The following is a 19,684-nucleotide window of genomic DNA, read 5'->3' as shown; positions in this document are numbered from 1 at the left end:
GCACATATGACTGGGTATTATACTCAGTATCAGTATCTGCTGCAGGATGATATAGGTCTCCATGCTGCACGTATGACTGGATATTATACTCGACATCAGTATCTGCTGCAGGATGATAGAGGTCTCCATGCTGCACATATGACTGTGTATTATACTCCGCATCAGTATCTGCTGCAGGATGATAGAGGTCTCCATGCTGCACATATGACTGGGTATTATACTCAGTATCAGTATCTGCTGCAGGATGATAGAGGTCTCCATGTTGCACATATGACTGGGTATTATACTCCGTATCAGTTACTGCCGCAGGATGACAGAGGTCTCCATGTTGCACATATGACTGGGTATTATACTCAGTATCAGTATCTGCTGCAGGATGATAGAGGTCTCCATGCTGCACATATGACTGGGTATTATACTCGGTATTAGTAACTGCTGCAGGATGATAGAAGTCTCCATGCTGCACATATGACTGGGTATTATACTCAGTATCAGTAACTGCTGCAGGATGATAGAGGTCTCCATGCTGCACATATGACTGGGTATTATACTCAGTATCAGTTACTGCCGCAGGATGACAGAGGTCTCCATGCTGCACATATGACTAGATATTATACTCAGTATCAGTTACTGCCGCAGGATGACAGAGGTCTCCATGCTGCCCATGTGACTGGAGTCAGGGATATAGCAATCATATTTTCAATTGAAATAATGCATGGAAACTTGAAAAACTCATCTATGGTTTTATCCTTTTAAGGAACATCCAACAACAGAAATAGTATAATGATGATTACACTGATTACAAAATACAATAATGACAATGACTGTGTCATCTGGGAGTCCGGAGTCTCAAAATCACTTCAGTAAAAAAACTAAACTAACCATACAAAATAATAGGGAGGTCACCAAGTAATCTCCTAATACCATACTGTATTGCTAAGTGTGGCTTCAATCCTTCTTCAAAACTTTATGTGCAGGGTGGCTATATAACTATCTTTATCTTTTTAAAAATGAACATTCTCTTGCAGGACAAATAATAACAGGACTTTCACTAACAAGACGCTGTGGAAAGGGACATTGTCCTCTGATCAAGCCACCTCCAGACGTCATTTCTTCTTACACCTCTGGAGGATTCACTAAGCTATTCTCATTTTCTGCATAGGAGAAACCTTCTGCAGCTAATTTGTTTCTCATCTAATACATGATGAGTCTGACAGGAAAGAGACATCTGTGCTCTGAGTGTGACAAACGCTTTAAATATAAATCAGAACTTCTCAGACATCAGACGAGTCACACAGGAGAGGGACCACATCCGTGCTCTGAGTGTGACAAACGCTATACATATAAATCAGAACTTCTCAGACATCAGATGAGTCACACAGGAGTAAGACCATATCTGTGCTCTGAGTGTGACAAATGCTTTACATGTAAATCAGAGCTTCACATCCATCAGAGGAGTCACACAGGAGAGGGGCTACATCTGTGCTCCGAGTGTGACAAATGCTTTACACGTAAATCACAGCTTCTCATCCATCAAAGGGGTCACACAGGAGAGCGACCATTTACATGCTCTGAATGTAGCAAGTGTTTTACCCAAAAGTCACATCTTATTATACATCAAAGGAGTCACACAGGAGTGAAACCATATCAATGCTCTGAATGCAGTAAGCGTTTTTCCCAGAAGATACATCTTCTTTTACATCAGAGGAGTCACACAGGAGACCACCCATATCAATGCTCTTGAGTGCAGCAAGTGTTTTACTAGAAATTCATCACTTATTAATCACATGAGGAGTCACAATGAGGGACAAAGTGTATCAGGGTTTCGTTAAGTTAGTTTACTTTTATCACGTCAATATTTTTACAAGTAAGGGCATTTTTACTTTCGGAATGCAGCAAATGTTTTAACCAGAAGTCCAACCTTGTTTTACATCAGAGGAGTCACACAGGAGAGAAACCATATCAATGCTCTGTGTGACAATCGCCTTACATATAAATTACAGCTTCTCATCCATCAGAGGAGTCACACGGGAGAGAGACAACATCTTTGCTCTGAGTGTGACAAATGCTTTACATGTAAATCACAGCTTCTCAGACATCAGAGGAGTCACACAGGAGAGAGACCGTTTACATGTTTTGAATGCAGCATATGTTTTCGCCATAAGTCATGTTATACATCAGAGGATTCACACAGGAGAGAGACCATTTAGTTGCTCAGAATGCAGCAAGTGTTTTACCAGGAAGGGGAATCTATTTATACACCATAAGAGTCACACTGGACAGATGTAATTTAATTGCTCTGTGGACCTAAATCCATCATGAGTTTCTCAAGTTCCCTTTGTATCACTGCAATGGAGATGATTCAAATTCTTGTGGTGGCCTCTTTTAGTGCTGGTCACCCGAGAGAGTAATTTAATTGTTGTTGCATTAGGGTACAAACAACTGCTGGCACCAGTACTTCCATTCACAGCCTCCTGAGGTGGTGAACAGAAATGTGTGATAAGTGACTCCTATGGGTGCTCAAATGGTACATTTCACATTGTGCCCAGAACTTTACATGGGTTTAGCTGCATTACACTGCTACACTGAGTCGGTTTGGGCACAATCCGTGCTAAAAAAAATAACCTTTAATTACGACTCCCGATCTCCTGTCACTTAAGATGGGAGATCGGCTGTGCAGGAAACAATTTAATCCCCCAATAAGATTACAATTGATAACCTTTTTATTTTATGAATTTACCAATTTTTATTTTTATTTTGTCTTATTAAAGATCAGAGAAGAGAAACCTGTACTTGATCCTCTGCCCTAGTGTAATGTAATAAACATTGCTTAGGTTGAACCCTCCCTTATAATAACTGTATTTTGATATTTATTTTTATACATATTTTGTCACTCTCCTGGCATAAGGGAAGCTGTTACTTCTGGCCGCTATTACACTAGTATACAAGACACAATAGAATAGCAGTTTCTTGGTGGAGGGCACTGGATCAAAACATAACTTTTATTGTATTTTTATGCAAAAGTTTATTCTTATTAAAATTTCAGTGAAATATAACAGAAAATATAGTAATTAAAGCGCCAAATACATATGATAAAGTGTTGAAGCATATTATAGCCTGTATTCTCTTTTTTTCTTCTTTTTCTTTATTGAATTGTACTGGACTTCCATGTGTGTATGCTATATCGACAAGTACTCCAATGCATATATAACTAACTGTTATAGGGACATTTACTTTGTCTCATTTTGGGGCTGTTTATACTCCAACTAAGACTTTATTCACAGGAGAAGAAAAGGTTTTTCTCTGTATAGAACATCAAATAAAGTTCAAGAATAAAATATAACTTTTATTAATCAACTAAAATGGCTAAATATAAAACACACAAAAAGTGAAGAACAAATACAGAGATAGAAGTGATTATAAAGCCTGTGCAGGTGTTCCATTATGCTTATGTGTATCTCCTCTGTATGTATCTTAATAAATAAAATACTATTTGTATGTAACCCAAATTTGTGGTTTACTCTATTATCTCAAAACCTGCTTCCATATATAATATATATGACTCAATTGCAATATATAGAATATGCCGGATATTCTAACCGTAACCATCTCTTCTTAGATATACAGATGTGTCCACATTTACCTTTGTGAAAACAGTGCTGTGGCCTGCCATTCATAGAATTACATAATATTTGCTGCCAAGACATACATGACACATCGTGTTTAAAGCTGCTGAAATATAGTGCAGTACCACTTTTCAGACAGCAAGTAGCATTTTTAGATACAGTATAAGCAGAGTCTGAGAGGAAGATCCTATACATTGATACTACAGAGAGCAGCTTTTATACTACAGGTATTGTGGTGTAGTGGTAAAGTGCATATCATAGAAGCTGCTTTGGGTTCAAATCCAAGTCGCTGGGCCGTATTCAATGAGAATATTCACAGCGTGCAGTGAATCCTGTTTAGGATTCGCTGCACAGTCGCCACTGGCCGCCGTGTTCCGGAGCCTCGCTGTCCCCCCTATTCAACGTCTCAGGGGCTCACTGCCCCTGATGGCGAGTGAACCCACCGCAGGGAGCCTGAGGACGGCGGCAGGCAGGGAGATAGAAGTCTCCCTGCCTGCCCCAGAACTATGTGGGGGGGAGGTTGGCAGCACAGGCTGCCCCCCGGGAGAGCCAGCAGGGGACCAGGTATTCACTGCACCCGATTGTGCATATGTAATGATCGGGTGCAGTGAATATATGAATATCTAATGAGTGTCTCTCAGCTCCCGGCCCCCTGCTGGCTGCTCTGTGTCAAAAAAATGTTGTTGTTGTTTTTTTAAATTAAATATATATTCATGAGCTATAAGTACATGAATAAAAATAGCATGCCCCTTCACAGAATAAAATTCCTGATTTTTTTTACACCAAATGTAAAACAACAACAACTTTATTTTAAAAGTTCACTTTCCACTTCTCCATGAAAAGATGGTGATTTGCTACACGGCGACACATGGCGAAAATCACTTAGAAAGACGGCGAGAAGTGCACGTTGAATATGGTGATTCGCTTTCTGACCCAAAAAAAAATCACCTTCCAACGCGAAAATATCACAAATTCACCGTGAAACAGGGTGAATTATCCTCATTGAATACTGCCCACTGTGTGTCATGTATTTGAAATTCAAGAATAGATTACTACAGTATATATTAATATCATAATTTTCTTATAAACCATTTATTTCATACACATATATAAATACTCGATCTGCACCCACTTTCAGGGAAGCACGACCCAAAAAGTTGGCATGGCTTCACAACTTCTTCACCCATTTTTCTCCCATTTACTATAGAGGTGCATTGCCCTGTGTTTTTGCGAAGTTTAATTTCATAAACAATAATTAAATGGGTTCCATTGCAGATGTGTGCTGTTTTGCTGCTCTGCCCTGTGTGTTCAGTATCTGCTGCAGGATGATAGAGGTCTCCATGCTGCACATATGACTGGATATTATACTCGGTAACAGTATCTGCTGCAGGATGATAGAGGTCCCCATGCTGCACATATCACTGGGTATTATACTCGGTATCAGTATCTGCTGCAGGATGATAGAGGTCTCCATGCTGCATATATGACTGGGTATTATACTCAGTATCAGTATCTGCTGCAGGATGATAGAGGTCTCCATGCTGCACATATGACTGGGTATTATACTTAGTATCAGTATATGCTGCATGATGATAGAGGTCTCCATGCTGCACATATGACTGGGTATTATACTCGGTATCAGTAACTGCTGCAGGATGATAGAGGTCTCCATGCTGCACATATGACTGGGTATTATACTCAGTATCAGTATCTGCTGCAGGATGACAGAGGTCTCCATGCTGCACATATGAGTGGGTATTATACTCAGTATCAGTATTGCTGCAGGATGATAGAGGTCTCCATGCTGCACACATGACTGGGTATTATACTCAGTATCAGTAACTGCTGCAGGATGATAGAGGTCTCCATGCTGCACATATGACTAGGTATTATACTCGGTATCAGTATTTGCTGCAGGATGATAGAGGACTCCATGCTGCACATATGACCGGGTATTATACTTAGTATCAGTATATGCTGCAGGATGATAGAGGTCTCCATGCTGCACATATGACTGGGTATAATACTCGGTATCAGTATCTGCTGCAGGATGATAGAGGTCTCCATGCTGCACATCTGACCGGGTATTATACTTAGTATCAGTATATGCTGCAGGATGATAGAGGTCTCCATGCTGCACATATGACTGGGTATTATACTTAGTATCAGTATATGCTGCAGGATGATAGAGGTCTCCATGCTGCACACAGGACTGGGTATTATACTCGGTATCAGCATCTGCTGAAGGATGATAGTCTCCATGCTGCACGTGACTGGATATTATACCCGGCATCAGTATCTGCTGCAGGATGATAGAGGTCTCCATGCTGCACATATGACTGGGTATTATACTTAGCATCAGTAACTGCTGCAGGATGATAGAGGTCTCCATGCTGCACATATGACTGGGTATTATACTCCGTATCTGCTGCAGGATGATAGAGGTCTCCATGCTGCACATATGACTGGGTATTATACTCCGCATCAGTAACTGCTGCAGGATGATGGAGGTCTCCATGCTGCACATATGACTGGGTATTATACTCCGTATCTGCTGCAGGATGATAGAGATCTCCATGCTGCACATATGACTGGGTATTATACTCCGCATCAGTAACTGCTGCAGGATGATGGAGGTCTCCATGCTGCACATATGACTGGGTATTATACTCCGTATTTGCTGCAGGATGATAGAGGTCTCCATGCTGCACATATGACTGGGTATTATACTCAGTATCAGTATCTGCTGCAGGATGATAGAGGTCTCCATGCTGCACATATGACTGGGTATTATACTTAGTATCAGTATATGCTGCATGATGATAGAGGTCTCCATGCTGCACATATGACTGGGTATTATACTCGGTATCAGTAACTGCTGCAGGATGATAGAGGTCTCCATGCTGCACATATGACTGGGTATTATACTCAGTATCAGTATCTGCTGCAGGATGATAGAGGTCTCCATGCTGCACATATGAGTGGGTATTATACTCAGTATCAGTATTGCTGCAGGATGATAGAGGTCTCCATGCTGCACACATGACTGGGTATTATACTCAGTATCAGTAACTGCTGCAGGATGATAGAGGTCTCCATGCTGCACATATGACTAGGTATTATACTCGGTATCCGTATTTGCTGCAGGATGATAGAGGACTCCATGCTGCACATATGACCGGGTATTATACTTAGTATCAGTATATGCTGCAGGATGATAGAGGTCTCCATGCTGCACATATGACTGGGTATAATACTCGGTATCAGTATCTGCTGCAGGATGATAGAGGTCTCCATGCTGCACATCGGACCGGGTATTATACTTAGTATCAGTATATGCTGCAGGATGATAGAGGTCTCCATGCTGCACATATGACTGGGTATTATACTTAGTATCAGTATATGCTGCAGGATGATAGAGGTCTCCATGCTGCACACAGGACTGGGTATTATACTCGGTATCAGCATCTGCTGAAGGATGATAGTCTCCATGCTGCACGTGACTGGATATTATACCCGGCATCAGTATCTGCTGCAGGATGATAGAGGTCTCCATGCTGCACATATGACTGGGTATTATACTTAGCATCAGTAACTGCTGCAGGATGATAGAGGTCTCCATGCTGCACATATGACTGGGTATTATACTCCGTATCTGCTGCAGGATGATAGAGGTCTCCATGCTGCACATATGACTGGGTATTATACTCCGCATCAGTAACTGCTGCAGGATGATGGAGGTCTCCATGCTGCACATATGACTGGGTATTATACTCCGTATCTGCTGCAGGATGATAGAGATCTCCATGCTGCACATATGACTGGGTATTATACTCCGCATCAGTAACTGCTGCAGGATGATGGAGGTCTCCATGCTGCACATATGACTGGGTATTATACTCCGTATTTGCTGCAGGATGATAGAGGTCTCCATGCTGCACATATGACTGGGTATTATACTCAGCATCAGTAACTGCTGCAGGATGATAGAGGTCTCCATGCTGCACATATGACTGGGTATTATACTCAGTATCAGTATCTGCTGCAGGATGATATAGGTCTCCATGCTGCACGTATGACTGGATATTATACTCGACATCAGTATCTGCTGCAGGATGATAGAGGTCTCCATGCAGCATATATGACTGGGTATTATACTCAGTATATGCTGCATGATGATAGAGGTCTCCATGCTGCAAATATGACTGGGTATTATACTCGGTATCAGTATCTGCTGCAGGATGATAGAGGTTTCCATGCTGCACACATGACTGGGTATTATACTCAGTATCAGTAACTGCTGCAGGATGATAGAGGTCTCCATGCTGCACACAGGAATGGGTATTATACTCGGTATCAGCATCTGCTGAAGGATGATGGAGGTCTCCATGCTGCACATATGACCGGGCATTATACTCTGTATCAGTAACTGCTGCAGGGTGATATAGGTCTCCATGCTGCACATGTGACTGGGTATTACACTCGGTATCAGTATCTGCTGCAGGGTGATAGAGGTCTCCATGCTGCACATATGACTGGGTATTATACTCCGTATCTGCTGCAGGATGATAGAGGTCTCCATGCTGCACATATGACTGGGTATTATACTTCGCATCAGTAACTGCTGCAGGATGATAGAGGTCTCCATGCTGCACATATGACTGGGTATTATACTCGGCATCAGTAACTGCTGCAGGATGATAGAGGTCTCCATGCTGCACATATGACTGGGTATTATACTCCGTATCTGCTGCAGGATGATAGAGGTCTCCATGCTGCACATATGACTGGGTATTATACTCCGTATCTGCTGCAGGGTGATAGAGGTCTCCATGCTGCACATATGACTGGGTATTATACTCCGTATCTGCTGCAGGATGATAGAGGTCTCCATGCTGCACATATGACTGGGTATTATACTCAGCATCAGTAACTGCTGCAGGATGATATAGGTCTCCATGCTGCACATATGACTGGGTATTATACTCAGTATCAGTATCTGCTGCAGGATGATATAGGTCTCCATGCTGCACGTATGACTGGATATTATACTCGACATCAGTATCTGCTGCAGGATGATAGAGGTCTCCATGCTGCACATATGACTGGGTATTATACTCAGTATCAGTATCTGCTGCAGGATGATATAGGTCTCCATGCTGCACGTATGACTGGATATTATACTCGACATCAGTATCTGCTGCAGGATGATAGAGGTCTCCATGCTGCACATATGACTGTGTATTATACTCCGCATCAGTATCTGCTGCAGGATGATAGAGGTCTCCATGCTGCACATATGACTGGGTATTATACTCAGTATCAGTATCTGCTGCAGGATGATAGAGGTCTCCATGTTGCACATATGACTGGGTATTATACTCCGTATCAGTTACTGCCGCAGGATGACAGAGGTCTCCATGTTGCACATATGACTGGGTATTATACTCAGTATCTGCTGCAGGATGATAGAGGTCTCCATGCTGCACATATGACTGGGTATTATACTCGGTATTAGTAACTGCTGCAGGATGATAGAAGTCTCCATGCTGCACATATGACTGGGTATTATACTCAGTATCAGTAACTGCTGCAGGATGATAGAGGTCTCCATGCTGCACATATGACTGGGTATTATACTCAGTATCAGTTACTGCCGCAGGATGACAGAGGTCTCCATGCTGCACATATGACTAGATATTATACTCAGTATCAGTTACTGCCGCAGGATGACAGAGGTCTCCATGCTGCCCATGTGACTGGAGTCAGGGATATAGCAATCATATTTTCAATTGAAATAATGCATGGAAACTTGAAAAACTCATCTATGGTTTTATCCTTTTAAGGAACATCCAACAACAGAAATAGTATAATGATGATTACACTGATTACAAAATACAATAATGACAATGACTGTGTCATCTGGGAGTCCGGAGTCTCAAAATCACTTCAGTAAAAAAACTAAACTAACCATACAAAATAATAGGGAGGTCACCAAGTAATCTCCTAATACCATACTGTATTGCTAAGTGTGGCTTCAATCCTTCTTCAAAACTTTATGTGCAGGGTGGCTATATAACTATCTTTATCTTTTTAAAAATGAACATTCTCTTGCAGGACAAATAATAACAGGACTTTCACTAACAAGACGCTGTGGAAAGGGACATTGTCCTCTGATCAAGCCACCTCCAGACGTCATTTCTTCTTACACCTCTGGAGGATTCACTAAGCTATTCTCATTTTCTGCATAGGAGAAACCTTCTGCAGCTAATTTGTTTCTCATCTAATACATGATGAGTCTGACAGGAAAGAGACATCTGTGCTCTGAGTGTGACAAACGCTTTAAATATAAATCAGAACTTCTCAGACATCAGACGAGTCACACAGGAGAGGGACCACATCCGTGCTCTGAGTGTGACAAACGCTATACATATAAATCAGAACTTCTCAGACATCAGATGAGTCACACAGGAGTAAGACCATATCTGTGCTCTGAGTGTGACAAATGCTTTACATGTAAATCAGAGCTTCACATCCATCAGAGGAGTCACACAGGAGAGGGGCTACATCTGTGCTCCGAGTGTGACAAATGCTTTACACGTAAATCACAGCTTCTCATCCATCAAAGGGGTCACACAGGAGAGCGACCATTTACATGCTCTGAATGTAGCAAGTGTTTTACCCAAAAGTCACATCTTATTATACATCAAAGGAGTCACACAGGAGTGAAACCATATCAATGCTCTGAATGCAGTAAGCGTTTTTCCCAGAAGATACATCTTCTTTTACATCAGAGGAGTCACACAGGAGACCACCCATATCAATGCTCTTGAGTGCAGCAAGTGTTTTACTAGAAATTCATCACTTATTAATCACATGAGGAGTCACAATGAGGGACAAAGTGTATCAGGGTTTCGTTAAGTTAGTTTACTTTTATCACGTCAATATTTTTACAAGTAAGGGCATTTTTACTTTCGGAATGCAGCAAATGTTTTAACCAGAAGTCCAACCTTGTTTTACATCAGAGGAGTCACACAGGAGAGAAACCATATCAATGCTCTGTGTGACAATCGCCTTACATATAAATTACAGCTTCTCATCCATCAGAGGAGTCACACGGGAGAGAGACAACATCTTTGCTCTGAGTGTGACAAATGCTTTACATGTAAATCACAGCTTCTCAGACATCAGAGGAGTCACACAGGAGAGAGACCGTTTACATGTTTTGAATGCAGCATATGTTTTCGCCATAAGTCATGTTATACATCAGAGGATTCACACAGGAGAGAGACCATTTAGTTGCTCAGAATGCAGCAAGTGTTTTACCAGGAAGGGGAATCTATTTATACACCATAAGAGTCACACTGGACAGATGTAATTTAATTGCTCTGTGGACCTAAATCCATCATGAGTTTCTCAAGTTCCCTTTGTATCACTGCAATGGAGATGATTCAAATTCTTGTGGTGGCCTCTTTTAGTGCTGGTCACCCGAGAGAGTAATTTAATTGTTGTTGCATTAGGGTACAAACAACTGCTGGCACCAGTACTTCCATTCACAGCCTCCTGAGGTGGTGAACAGAAATGTGTGATAAGTGACTCCTATGGGTGCTCAAATGGTACATTTCACATTGTGCCCAGAACTTTACATGGGTTTAGCTGCATTACACTGCTACACTGAGTCGGTTTGGGCACAATCCGTGCTAAAAAAAATAACCTTTAATTACGACTCCCGATCTCCTGTCACTTAAGATGGGAGATCGGCTGTGCAGGAAACAATTTAATCCCCCAATAAGATTACAATTGATAACCTTTTTATTTTATGAATTTACCAATTTTTATTTTTATTTTGTCTTATTAAAGATCAGAGAAGAGAAACCTGTACTTGATCCTCTGCCCTAGTGTAATGTAATAAACATTGCTTAGGTTGAACCCTCCCTTATAATAACTGTATTTTGATATTTATTTTTATACATATTTTGTCACTCTCCTGGCATAAGGGAAGCTGTTACTTCTGGCCGCTATTACACTAGTATACAAGACACAATAGAATAGCAGTTTCTTGGTGGAGGGCACTGGATCAAAACATAACTTTTATTGTATTTTTATGCAAAAGTTTATTCTTATTAAAATTTCAGTGAAATATAACAGAAAATATAGTAATTAAAGCGCCAAATACATATGATAAAGTGTTGAAGCATATTATAGCCTGTATTCTCTTTTTTTCTTCTTTTTCTTTATTGAATTGTACTGGACTTCCATGTGTGTATGCTATATCGACAAGTACTCCAATGCATATATAACTAACTGTTATAGGGACATTTACTTTGTCTCATTTTGGGGCTGTTTATACTCCAACTAAGACTTTATTCACAGGAGAAGAAAAGGTTTTTCTCTGTATAGAACATCAAATAAAGTTCAAGAATAAAATATAACTTTTATTAATCAACTAAAATGGCTAAATATAAAACACACAAAAAGTGAAGAACAAATACAGAGATAGAAGTGATTATAAAGCCTGTGCAGGTGTTCCATTATGCTTATGTGTATCTCCTCTGTATGTATCTTAATAAATAAAATACTATTTGTATGTAACCCAAATTTGTGGTTTACTCTATTATCTCAAAACCTGCTTCCATATATAATATATATGACTCAATTGCAATATATAGAATATGCCGGATATTCTAACCGTAACCATCTCTTCTTAGATATACAGATGTGTCCACATTTACCTTTGTGAAAACAGTGCTGTGGCCTGCCATTCATAGAATTACATAATATTTGCTGCCAAGACATACATGACACATCGTGTTTAAAGCTGCTGAAATATAGTGCAGTACCACTTTTCAGACAGCAAGTAGCATTTTTAGATACAGTATAAGCAGAGTCTGAGAGGAAGATCCTATACATTGATACTACAGAGAGCAGCTTTTATACTACAGGTATTGTGGTGTAGTGGTAAAGTGCATATCATAGAAGCTGCTTTGGGTTCAAATCCAAGTCGCTGGGCCGTATTCAATGAGAATATTCACAGCGTGCAGTGAATCCTGTTTAGGATTCGCTGCACAGTCGCCACTGGCCGCCGTGTTCCGGAGCCTCGCTGTCCCCCCTATTCAACGTCTCAGGGGCTCACTGCCCCTGATGGCGAGTGAACCCACCGCAGGGAGCCTGAGGACGGCGGCAGGCAGGGAGATAGAAGTCTCCCTGCCTGCCCCAGAACTATGTGGGGGGGAGGTTGGCAGCACAGGCTGCCCCCCGGGAGAGCCAGCAGGGGACCAGGTATTCACTGCACCCGATTGTGCATATGTAATGATCGGGTGCAGTGAATATATGAATATCTAATGAGTGTCTCTCAGCTCCCGGCCCCCTGCTGGCTGCTCTGTGTCAAAAAAATGTTGTTGTTGTTTTTTTAAATTAAATATATATTCATGAGCTATAAGTACATGAATAAAAATAGCATGCCCCTTCACAGAATAAAATTCCTGATTTTTTTTACACCAAATGTAAAACAACAACAACTTTATTTTAAAAGTTCACTTTCCACTTCTCCATGAAAAGATGGTGATTTGCTACACGGCGACACATGGCGAAAATCACTTAGAAAGACGGCGAGAAGTGCACGTTGAATATGGTGATTCGCTTTCTGACCCAAAAAAAAATCACCTTCCAACGCGAAAATATCACAAATTCACCGTGAAACAGGGTGAATTATCCTCATTGAATACTGCCCACTGTGTGTCATGTATTTGAAATTCAAGAATAGATTACTACAGTATATATTAATATCATAATTTTCTTATAAACCATTTATTTCATACACATATATAAATACTCGATCTGCACCCACTTTCAGGGAAGCACGACCCAAAAAGTTGGCATGGCTTCACAACTTCTTCACCCATTTTTCTCCCATTTACTATAGAGGTGCATTGCCCTGTGTTTTTGCGAAGTTTAATTTCATAAACAATAATTAAATGGGTTCCATTGCAGATGTGTGCTGTTTTGCTGCTCTGCCCTGTGTGTTCAGTATCTGCTGCAGGATGATAGAGGTCTCCATGCTGCACATATGACTGGATATTATACTCGGTAACAGTATCTGCTGCAGGATGATAGAGGTCCCCATGCTGCACATATCACTGGGTATTATACTCGGTATCAGTATCTGCTGCAGGATGATAGAGGTCTCCATGCTGCACATATGACTGGGTATTATACTCAGTATCAGTATCTGCTGCAGGATGATAGAGGTCTCCATGCTGCACATATGACTGGGTATTATACTCAGTATCAGTATATGCTGCAGGATGATAGAGGTCTCCATGCTGCACATATGACTGGGTATTATACTCAGTATCTGCTGCAGGATGATAGAGGTCTCCATGCTGCACATATGACTGGGTATTATACTCGGTATCAGTATCTGCTGCAGGATGATAGAGGTCCCCATGCTGCACATATCACTGGGTATTATACTCGGTATCAGTATCTGCTGCAGGATGATAGAGGTCTCCATGCTGCACATATGACTGGGTATTATACTTGGTATCAGTAACTGCTGCAGGATGATAGAGGTATCCATGCTGCACATATGACTGGGTATTATACTCAGTATCTGCTGCAGGATGATAGAGGTCTCCATGCTGCATACATGACCAGGTATAATACTCGGTATCAGTAACTGCTGCAGGATGATAGAGGTCTCCATGCTGCACATATGACTGGGTATTATACTCCATATCAGTATCTGCTGCAGGATGATAGGTCTCCATGCTGCACATATGACTGGGTATTATACTCAGTATCAGTAACTGCTTCAGGATGATAGAGGTCTCCATGCTGCACATATGACTGGGTATTATACTCAGTATCAGTAACTGCTGCAGGATGATAGAGGTCTCCATGCTGCACATATGACTGGGTATTATACTCAGTATCAGTATCTGCTGCAGGATGATAGAGGTCTCCATGCTGCACATATGACTAGGTATTATACTCAGTATCAGTATCTGCTGCATGATAGAGGTCTCCATGCTGCACATATGACTGGGTATTATACTCGGTATCAGTATCTGCTGCAGGATGATAGAGGTCTCCACGCTGCACATATGACTGGGTATTATACTGGGTATCAGTATCTGCTGCAGGATGATAGAGGTCTCCATGCTGCACATATGACTGGGTATTATACTCGGTATCAGTATCTGCTGCAGGATGATAGAGGTCTCCATGCTGCACATATGACTGGGTATTATACTCGGTATCAGTATCTGCTGCAGGATGATAGAGGTCTCCATGCTGCACATATGACTGGGTATTATACTCACTATCAGTATCTGCTGCAGGATGATAGAGGTCTCCATGCTGCACATATGACTGGGTATTATACTCAGTATCAGTAACTGCTGCAGGATGACAGAGGTCTCCATGCTGCACATATGACTGGGTATTATACTCAGTATCAGTATCTGCTGCAGGATGATAGAGGTCTCCATGCTGCACACATGACTGGGTATTATACTCAGTATCAGTATCTGCTGCAGGATGTTAGAGGTCTCCATGCTGCACATATGACTGGGTATTATACTCAGTATCAGTATCTGCTGCAGGATGACAGAGGTCTCCATGCTGTACATGTTACTGGAGTCAGAGATATAGCAATCATATTTTCAATTGAAATAATGCATGAAAACTTGAAAAACTCATCTATGGTTTGATCCTTATAAGCATGGGTCCTCAAACTGCGGCCCTCCAGATGTTGTGAAACAACAAATCCCAGCATGCCTTGCCACAGTTTTTCTATAAGGGAGTGTTAAAACTGTGGCAAGGCATGCTGGGATTTGTAGTTTCACAACATCTGGAGGGCCGCAGTTTGAGGGCCCATGCTTATAAGGAACTTCCAACAACAGAAATAGTATAATGATGATTACACTGATTACAAAATACAATAATGACAGTGACTGCGTCAGCTGGGAGTCCGGAGTCTCAAAATTCCTTCACTAAAAAAACTAAACTAACCATACAAAATAATAGGGAGGTCACCAAGTAATCTCCTCTCCTCATACCATACTGTATTGCTTAGTGTGGCTTCTATCCTTCTTCGAAACATTATGTGCAGGGTGGCTATATAACTATCTTTATCTTTTTTTAAAATGATCTTTCTCTTGCAGGACAAATAATAACAGGACTTTCACTAACAAGACGCTGTGGGAAGGGACATTGTTCTCTGATCAAGCCACCTCCAGACGTCATTTCTTCTTACACCTCTGGAGGATTCACTAAGCTATTCTCATTTTCTGCATAGGAGAAACCTTCTGAAGCTAATTTGTTTCTCATCTAATCCATGATGAGTCTGACAGGAAAGAGACCACATCTGTGCTCTGAGTGTGACAAACGCTTTAAATATAAATCACATCTTCTCAGGCATCAGAGGAGTCACACAGGAGAGAGATCACATCTGTGCCCTGAGTGTGACAAAGGCTTTACATCTAAATCACATCTTCTCAGGCATCAGAGGAGTCACACACGAGAGAGACCACATCTGTGCTCTGAGTGTGACAAACGCTTCACATGTAAATCACAGCTTCTCAGACATCAGAGGAGTCACACAGGAGAGAGACCATATCTGTGCTCTGAGTGTGACAAAGGCTTTACATATAAATCAAAGCTTCTCACCCATCAGAGGACTCACACAGGAGAGAGATCACATCTGTGCCCTGAGTGTGACAAAGGCTTTACATCTAAATCACATCTTCTCAGACATCAGAGGAGTCACACAGGAGAGAGACCATATCTGTGCTCTGAGTGTGACAGATGCTTTACATGTAAATCAGAGCTTCACACTCATCAAAGGAGTCACACAGGAGAGAGACTACATCTGTGCTCTGAGTGTGACAAATGCTTTATACGTAAATCACATCTTCTCATCCATCAGAGGAGTCACACAGGAGAGAGACCACATCCGTGCTCTGAGTGTGACAAACGCTTTACATCTAAATCAGAGCTTCAAATCCATCAGAGGAGTCACACAGGAGAGAGACTACATCTGTGCTCTGAGTGTGACAAATGCTTTACACGTAAATCACATCTTCTCATGCATCAGATGAGTCACACAGGAGAGAGACCATTTACATGCTCTGAATGTAGCAAGTGTTTTAACCAGAGGTCACATCTTGTTACACATCAAAGGAGTCACACAGGAGTGAAATCATATCAATGCTCTGAATGCAGCAAGTGTTTTTCCCAGAAGATACATCTTCTTGTACATCAGAGGATTCACACAGGAGAGAAACCATATCCATGCTCTGAATGCAGCAAGTGTTTTACTAGAAATTATTTACTTATTAATCACATGAGGAGTCACACTGAGGGACAAAGTGTATCAGGGTTTCGTTAAGTTAGTTTACTTTTATCATGTCAATATTTTTAAAAGTAAGGACATTTTTATTTTCTGAATGCAGCAAGTGTTTTAACCAGAAGTCCAACCTTGTTATACATCAGAGGTATCACACCGGAGATAAACCATATCAATGCTCTCAGTGTGACAAACGCTTTACATATAAATCACAGCTTCTCATCCATCAGAGGATTCATACAGGATAGAGATCACATCGGTGCTTTGAGTGTGACAAACGCTTTACATCTGAATCAGAGCCTCTCAGACATCAGGAGGCACACAGGAGAGAGATCATTTTAATTGCTTTGAATGTAGCAAGTGTTTTATCTAAATGCCTGACCTTGTTAAACATCAGAGGTTTCACACAGGAGAAAAAACATTTAGTTGCTTAGAATGCAGACCGTGTTTTCCCAGGAAGGATAATCTAGTTATACACCAGAAGAGTCACACTGGACAGATGTAATTTAATTGCTCTGTGGACCTGATTGTATCATGAGTTTCTCAAGCTCCCTTGTATCACTGCAATGGAGATGATTCAAATTCTTGTGGTGGCCTCTTTTAGTGCTGGGCAACTGAGAGAGTAAATTAATTGTTGTTGCATTAGGGTACAAACAACTGCTGGCACCAGTACTTCCATTCACAGCCTCCTGAGGTGGTGAACAGAAATGTGTGATAAGTGACTCCTATGGGTGCTCAAATGGGTTCTTGTGTATTATCACGGCGCCCAAGATTTCCATCGCAGGGCATCGTATCGATCGCATCGCATGTGATGCAATGCTATCCGATTTTTAATTGTATAGGCACCCTGATGGGTGATTACTATGTTAAATTCACCCTCATTGTTAACACCCCCAACTATCAACACCAACCCGAAGCGTGGGGAGCGCAGTGGTACGCATTCTCTGACCATTTCATACCCCCACTATCCACGTCGGCGTGGAGTTGATCTGAGCTGAGTGTGGTGAGCTCAGCGAGCCACAGAGACCGAAGCGTAGAGAGCTGACGCGGATTACTTCACATGTATTCCGCGCCCCCTCGCTGCGCTCGCCACACTATCTAATATCACGCCGACGTGGATAGTGGGGGTATGAAAAGGTCGGAGGACACGTACCGCCGCCCCGCTCAGGCTCGCAACGCTTCGGGTTGGCGTTGATAGTGGGGGTGGCGTTAACAATGGGGGTGTATTTAACATAGTAATCACCCATCAGAATGCTTGTACAATTAAAAATCGCATTGCATGCCAGTTTAATGGCATGTGATGCAATATTTTATTGTACAGTGCGGCTCTTTCTACCCGAAAATCGGATTGCATACATTAATTAGTGGTATGCGATGGGTGATATAATGCGATGCCGTGATAATACACAAGTACCAAAATAACCTTTTAATTACGACTCAGGATCTCCTGTCACTTTAGATGGGAGATCGGCTGTGCAGGAAACAATTTAATCCCCCCAATATGATTACAAGTGATAACATTTTTATTTTATGGATTTATCATATTTATTTTTTTATTTTGTCTTTATTAAAGATCAGAGAAGAGACACCTGTTCTTGATCCTCTGCCCTAGTGTAATGTAATAAACATTGCTTAGGTTGAACCCTCCCTTATAATAACTGTAATTGATATTTATTTGTATACATATTTTTGTCACTCTCCTGGCATAAGGGGAGCTGCTACTGGCAGCTAATACACTAGTATACAACACACAATAGAATAGCAGTTTCTTGGTGGAGGGCACTGGATCAAAACATAACTTTTATTGTATTTTTATGCAAAAGATTATTCTTATTTAAATTTCAGTGAAATATTATAACAGAAAATATAGTAATTAAAGTGCCAAATACATATGATGAAGTGTTGAAGCATATTATAGCCTGTACTCTTTTTTTTTTTCTTATTTTTCTTTATTAAATTGTACTGGACTTCCATGTGCGTATGCTATATCTTGATAAGTACTCCAATGCATATATAACTAACTGTTATAGGGACATTTACTTTGTCTCATTTTGGGGCTGTTTATACTCCAACTATATATGACTTTATTCACAGGAGAAGAAAAGGTTTTTTTCTGTATAGTACATCAAATAAAGTTCAAGAATAAAATATAACTTTTATTAATCAACTAAAATGGCTAAATATAAAACACACAAAAAGTGAAAAACAAATACAGAGATAGAAGTGATTATAAAGCCTGTGCAGGTGTTCCATTATGCTTATGTGTATCTCCTCTGTATGTATCTTAATAAATAAAATACTATTTGTATGTAACCCAAATTTGTGGTTTACTCTATTATCTCAAAACCTGCTTTAATATATAATATATATGACTCAATTGCAATATATAGAATATGCGGGATATTCTAACAGTAACCATCTCTTCTTGGATATACAGATGTGTCCTCATTTACCTTTGTGAAAACAGTGCTGTGGCCTGCCATTCATGGAACTAGATAATATTTGCTGCCAAGACATATATGACACATCGTGTTTAAAGCTGCTGAAATATAGTGCAGTACCACTTTTCAGACAGCAAGTAGCATTTTTAGACACTGTGTAAGCAGAGTCTGAGAGGAAGATCCTGTACATTGATACTGCAGTGTCCGTCTATTTTTACTATGTAGAAATCAAGAGAGAGCAGCTTTACTACTACAGGTATTGTGGT

The 19,684-nt window shown here is 41.0% G+C and overlaps 1 protein-coding gene across 3 annotated transcripts in view; it reads left to right on the top strand.

Annotated features, from left to right (window-relative positions):
• The window catches only part of LOC146075779 (uncharacterized), a 63,087-nt gene extending 43,791 nt beyond the window's left edge, over positions 1–19,296 (top strand). For 2 of the 3 annotated variants that reach the window (XM_083185367.1, XM_083185366.1), the window contains one exon: positions 15,794–19,296. In XM_083185367.1, coding sequence (XP_083041493.1) covers positions 15,967–17,019 — 1,053 coding nt within the window. In that variant the 5' untranslated portion in view covers positions 15,794–15,966 and the 3' untranslated portion in view covers positions 17,020–19,296. Of the gene's footprint in view, positions 1–1,028; positions 3,510–15,793 lie in introns of those variants that run through there. The other variant, XR_014473631.1, reaches the window with a different exon arrangement.
• The last annotated feature ends 388 nt before the right edge of the window (positions 19,297–19,684 follow it).

This window comes from Crinia signifera, chromosome 4, assembly GCF_055691185.1.
Source record: "Crinia signifera chromosome 4, ASM5569118v1, whole genome shotgun sequence".
NCBI lineage: Eukaryota > Metazoa > Chordata > Amphibia > Anura > Myobatrachidae > Crinia > Crinia signifera.
Note: the sequence above shows the minus strand (reverse complement) of the source record. Positions and strands in the feature narration are given on the sequence as shown.